This window comes from Gasterosteus aculeatus, chromosome 16, assembly GCF_964276395.1.
Source record: "Gasterosteus aculeatus chromosome 16, fGasAcu3.hap1.1, whole genome shotgun sequence".
Lineage (NCBI taxonomy): Eukaryota > Metazoa > Chordata > Actinopteri > Perciformes > Gasterosteidae > Gasterosteus > Gasterosteus aculeatus.
The window spans coordinates 3,174,429-3,180,428 of NC_135704.1; the positions used below are offsets into that span (position 1 = coordinate 3,174,429).

General features: G+C 48.9%; 1 protein-coding gene across 1 annotated transcript in view; it reads left to right on the top strand.

The window, feature by feature from the left end:
* Window positions 1-6,000, top strand: part of dachd (dachshund d) — a 72,936-nt gene that overhangs the window by 58,824 nt on the left and 8,112 nt on the right. Inside the window, 3 exon segments of the mRNA XM_078090793.1 lie at window positions 1,569-1,741; window positions 1,865-2,000; window positions 2,159-2,290. Coding sequence (XP_077946919.1) covers window positions 1,569-1,741; window positions 1,865-2,000; window positions 2,159-2,290 — 441 coding nt within the window.

Genomic DNA, 6,000 nt, shown 5'->3' on the forward strand with positions numbered 1-6,000 from the left:
GTGTCGTCCTACAGTAAGTACCCCCGCAATCAGGCCCCTCTGTGGTGCTTTTTAAGTGAGCTCAGCCTGCCGAGCGGTAATTGATTCGGGCCGAGGCGCCGATACAAGGTGCTGCTTGGCTGCAGCCTCCCTTTAATCTCCACCGCTCCGTATTGTTTGGGCATCCTCGCCACGGAGGAGCGGCATGCCATCTTTCTTATGGAAATCAATGGTGCTTTTTTAGAAGGAGCGGGGTGTGGGGGGGGGGGGGGGGGGCAGAGGAGTACTTCTCATGTCCTTTCATTTTCAACCAGTGTCCTTCTCTTTGGAGGCGTCGCCGTAGCGCCGCGTCTTTCTTTCTTTCTTTCGCCCGGCTTTTATTTGTTTATTCTCTACCTTGAACCGGGCTGCCAGGAAAGAGAGGAATAAAGGAGAGAAAAATCAACAGAGCGGCTCCATCAGATCCGATGGCGTCTGTGAGGTTTTTCCTTTCAAGCATTTGAGGAAAAGCATCTGAGTGGCGAAGGAATGAGAACAAACTGTTTCCCAGTCACTTTTTGATCCTGCCAGTTCAAAGTCCCCATGGAGTCGGGCCGTGGTTGTGTGTGGTGGGGGGGGGACTACGAGCACCTAGTTTTGACCTTCTGTCTGCGCTTGGGTCCTTTGAAAGTGGCCTTGTTTTCATTAAGCCATTCAGTATTGCTGGGCCACAGTCATAGTTAGTACCCTCCCCCCCCCCCCCACACACACACACACACATCCCCATGGTATCTTTATAAGGCGTTCTCTGCATCTTTGGACCCGCCAATGTCTTCAATTTTCCCAATTAGGAGGCCGTTGCCAGACAGCAATTGAATAATTTAGAACATTTGTAAGACATCTCTGACGGTGTAATGGAATCATTTGTGTGTGTATTTTAAAAAGAAAAAAAGAAAGAAATTAAAATCCTATTATTGTTCGACTCTTTTTGGTGTCGCTCTCTTCTTCTTCTTCCTCTGCTGCTCTCACTGCGGTGGAATATAAGCTGCTGTAATTAGCCTAAAGTCATTGCCATACTGCTACTTGTTTGTCATTAGCTCATTTAACTAGTCATTTGGGTAATGGCTTTGGAGATTGCCTTTGCTTTTACTGAGATATTTTTTATATGTAAATATTGAGACAATTTCCATAATGTGCCCTTTTTCGTTTTACTCGTCGCGGCATAATAGATGCATCTTTATTGCTCTGTAAACTTTGGTCTTTGAATGTGTGTATATAGTTATCATTTCCATTTTATCTATTATCATTGCAGTAGAATCTATTATTAACATATGTTGTAAAACATTTATGTGTATTATGTTAACATGGAAATATTCCAGAGAAGCGATTGGTTTGAATTATTCCCTTTTTTCACTGCCCCTGATGGAAGACAGTGTAAAGCTTCAGTGTTATTGGACAGAGCTTTTAAAGGGGATCTCAGTGGTGGGAATTAGTGCTTAAAACTGCAGCAGCTTTTTTGGGGGGGGGCTCCTGAGGAGGTTCCCCCGCGGACGTCCCACTCATCACATGCATTGTTGAGTAACCAACAGACCTCCCCTTTTGGGTTTCAGGCCTGGAACTCCCCTTCATGATGATGCCACACCCCCTGATCCCCGTCAGCCTGCCCCCGGCTTCCGTCACCATGGCGATGAGCCAGATGAACCACCTCAGCACCATCGCGAACATGGCGGCCGCGGCGCAGGGCCAGAGTCTGCCCTCCAGAATGGTCACCTCTGTTATAAAGGTAAATGTTTAACGCGGCCCAGAAGCTCCGGCGCTGAAGCGCGGCGGCGCCTTGTCTTCATCTTGGGGCCGCATTGGATATTCATTTTTGGGTTGTGTGTTTCTGGCGCTGCTGGGGTTTCAGGAACGGGTGCCGGACAGTCCCTCCCCTGCTCCCTCCTTAGAAGACCACCGGAGGCCCGGCAGCCACCCGTCGTCCCACCGCAGCAGCAGCGTGTCCAGCTCGCCGGCGCACACAGAGAGCTCCTCAGACAGGATACGTACGTTTGTCACACAGATAAATGGTGAAGAAAACAAGCACATGCGCCGCGCAGATTCTTCTTTCTCTTGTCCAATCTACGAGAGGCGTGCTGGAGACGATGTTCCTAACGCCCCCCCCCCCCCCCCTCCCCCCGTGTCTCTGTCGTTCCCTCTCCAGCGATGCACCACAACGGCCTGTCCATGAACCACGCCCTGCTGGGACTGTCCCCCAACATCCCACCCGGGCCCAAAGAGGGAGACCTGGCCCACGACATGAGCCACGAAATGAAGAGGATGCACACCGACAAAGGTGAGTCCTGCGGGACGGAACGGGGACGTCGATTCCTTTCTGCTCACAACTTTCCTTCTACTCACTGTGCACAATGTATGAAAAACAACAGATGTTCTGAGAAACAAGCGACTGACTACTCTGCTCTACTAAACTGCATTTATTTTAGCGGCATATCAAATGAATCTGATCAGTTTATGGGCCCCAGAGGTTTGCAGATGTGCAGAAAAATCACAGGCCGCGTGGAGGACGGACACAACATTTGGTCCATGTGCCAACGGGAGGCCGAAGTTCCCAGCAAAGCATTTTTTAGAAAACCCTCTGCATCCCTTTTTATGACACAATTAGAGTCCGGCTCGCCCCTCCTTCCCCGTTCTGTTCACCCAGGTTGTAGCTCGTGTCAGTTTAATGGAACACCCGACGACTACAGGCTGCAAACCGGAGATGCACTTAAGTGTGAATCTGTGTCGGATGTGTTTAATCGCCCGGATGCCCACAGAAACACGCCGCCGCCGTGTTAACCTGCTGTAGATGCGCCGTACATTCACAGCACGACACGTTTTATGTTCCACGTGGTACGAGCACGGCCTGTAGATAAAAGGCATTGTTTTTGAACACTTTTCTGCAAACAGTAATCACTTTCGGGTCATTTTACGCTCCCATGCAGCCATGCAGTGTGCTGTAATAGGACACTGTTCACTGCGGCTACAGTCAACAGCGTCCTGTGCGCACACAGTTAAAAGACAAATTGGAGGGGGGGGGGAATGCAAAAAGAGCTGCTATAGGTTTCTTTACACAAATAGCGTTGCTGCTGAATGTTTGTAGAATTAGATGTTTATTCGCGTATGTGAATATTTTTTGCATAAATATGGGGAAAGAGGACAGACTTGCTGACACTTATTAACTGAACCGAGAGGGAAACATTCAAAACACTAAACCTCAGTCACATGGGCCGGAGTAAATGTTTGTATTAGTAATTACTGGAATTATTTCAATACAATTTTGCCGTGCTTGTGAAAAAAAGAGAAAGAGGGCAGAGAAGAAAAAAAAAAGAAGATAAAGATCTACTAAGCGTGGCGGATTAAATACAAAGTGAAGCAAATAATAGATTTGAGTATTCTCTGTTGGTTTTGAGCGGGGCGGGCCGTGATGTGCTCTGCTCTGCTGTGCGGGGTGGCACAGGGTGGGGCGAGGCCGATAATGATATTAAAACCACTATGGAAATCACTGGGCTGGATGTTCCCTGTTGGCCAGACCGACGTGAAGATCAGTGTTAGACCTTCACTCACAGGGCGTGAAGCAGTGAATAGTAATAATTAGCAGGATCATGAGTGGAATGTACGGGTCACAAACTGTCTAACTGTCTGTGCATGTGGGAGCGCGTGTCCGGTGCGTGTGTGTGTGTGTGTGAGACAAGAAGCGAGGGGCAAACAGCAATGCAAACAGAGAAAGGAGGAGATTTCACACTAAATCAGCCGGATGCTTTCCCCCCCCCCACTAGCACGACGCTTCCTCCTCAGCTTGAGTGCCTTGCTGGACGCGCACACGCTCAACACAACTGGTCTGTCATTGCTTTGCAGTGTCAGAGGAGGAAGCAAATGACCCGGCGATCCACACCAGTTCCCCCCAGCCGCACGCGTCCACAAGCGCGCTCTCCCAGATTGTCAATTCCTAATATGTCGCCGGACTTGATTAGGATTCTGAGCTCTCTCCAGCGTGCGCACTAGAGGTCTCGGGCTGAGGAAAACATTTTTATAAAATAACCCATTAATGCAGAGGAGTGCAACTAAATTAGTTACCAATTTGCTGAGCATGAATTAATGAAGAGAGCTTCTCCCGGCTCCCACAGTTGTAATTTTCATAATAACCCCAGACCTTTATTTGGCAGGTTGTTTAGTTTTTTCGTTTGAAGGTTTTCATTAGTCTAATGAGGACTGTGCAAGGGCGAGCAGTCAGCACAATTTACATGAGGAAGCTATCATAATAAATGAGGCAATTTGAATAACATGCACAGGTTTATGCAGCGAGATAAGAGAGATTGTAGCAGCCAGATCCAGAGGTAACCAATACATTAAAAGCGACTAATAACCAAAGTAATTCCAATAAAAGCTTTAAGTGAAGGGAATAAAATTAATGATAGATATATTGAACTGTAATGATATGATACATGATGCATTAGATTAATAAAATGAGTGCGTTTCCATTGTTGAAGCCGAGGCTTTTGTTTACGGCGAGCTCTTTTAATTAGGCTGCTTCGCCGCGGCGGTTTGTTTAGATAAATGAGATAACGTTCCAATGCTTTAATGATATCTCTCCACTTGTTTGATCCTTATGATCCTGGCAGGGCATTAAATTAATCTCTCTCACAACGCACTCTCAGAAGAAGGGAGCGCAGAGGAAGGACGCAGCCCTCCCGTCCCTCCCCCGGCTCGTAGCGAAGCTGTCGGAGAAGCCGGACACCTTATGGACGGACACCCAAACGCACACATCACTCACGCGCCGCGTTTTTCATGTCATCTCTGCCGATGAAGGACAAAGGCTGTTTCTGTTTGCCGCTGAAGAAGAAGAGCATTTCCAAAGTTGTGTCACGTAGTTCAGAGCCACCAGATGGTTTTCTTCTCCTCGTTGGAACTCGACTGTTTGTGGTCCAAATTTTAAAGTTAAAAAGCGGAGATAAGACGGCGTGTGAGGAGGGAGAAGAAAAGGGAAAACAGGCAGCGAAGTAGCTCACTGAACTAGTGGCTCACACGTGAGTGATTGCGTCCGACAGGCTTCTGTCTCATGACAAACAGCAGGTAGCTGACAAACGAGGGGTCCGGGGGGGGGGGGGGGGATTTGAAAGGTACGAAAGCCTTTGGCTATAAACTCACTTTGGACATCAAACAGTTGACATCATTGTATGTCCCTCAGGGGGGGGGTTTGAAACACGGGCCATAAGCGTGTACTGTTCGTCCACGATCCTGCAGGTACCATGTGGCGGTTTGAGCATTTAGCCAACAAACTAATTTGTTCGCCCCCAAACGAGTGTCCCGTCCCCCCCCCTTCCCGGTAGATGACTAGATCACGGGCAGCAAAGCCGGCATCACTGTGATGGACGAAGATATTCCTCATCTCCCCCCTCTTTGTCAGGAGGAATCAGGATAGCGTGCCGGGGCCCAGCGGATGCGGATGTGGGGGTTTGGGGGGTTTGGGGGGGTTTGTGCTGGTCCAAAGTACGGATGATGGAGGTTGTCTACTACCCACAGCTGCTTTGGGAGGACCCGTGGACACGGATGGGCTCAAGGAGAGAAGGGGCACACGGTTCTGCAGAGGGAGGGGGGGGGGGGGGGGCTGATGAAAAGTGATTTCCAGTCCTTTGTAGTCTTTGTTCTAATCCTGCTTTGCGTCTCTAAAAAGGAAGCGAGAGGACTTTGGGTCCCGTAGAAGTTCAAGCATCAGTCGCGAGGGCCGTAAATATTTCACCGACGTCGACGGTGTCGTTAAGGAAAAGTTCCATACGTTGAGCTCCTGCTCTCTTCATCTTTCTGACTTTAACGCTCCGTGTTTTGCTCAGTTACCCCCCCGCCTCCCCCACCGCTGGTGTCCTTGCCGTTTGCAGGCTTCAAACACATGCTGACTACCTGACTTTCCCTTAAGTCGGGAGGCAAGATCATTAGCCATCACAACCCTGAAATGTGACTTGGCAGACAATAATGCTTTATGATCAAACAACTTGTCAGTGAGTCCCGTTG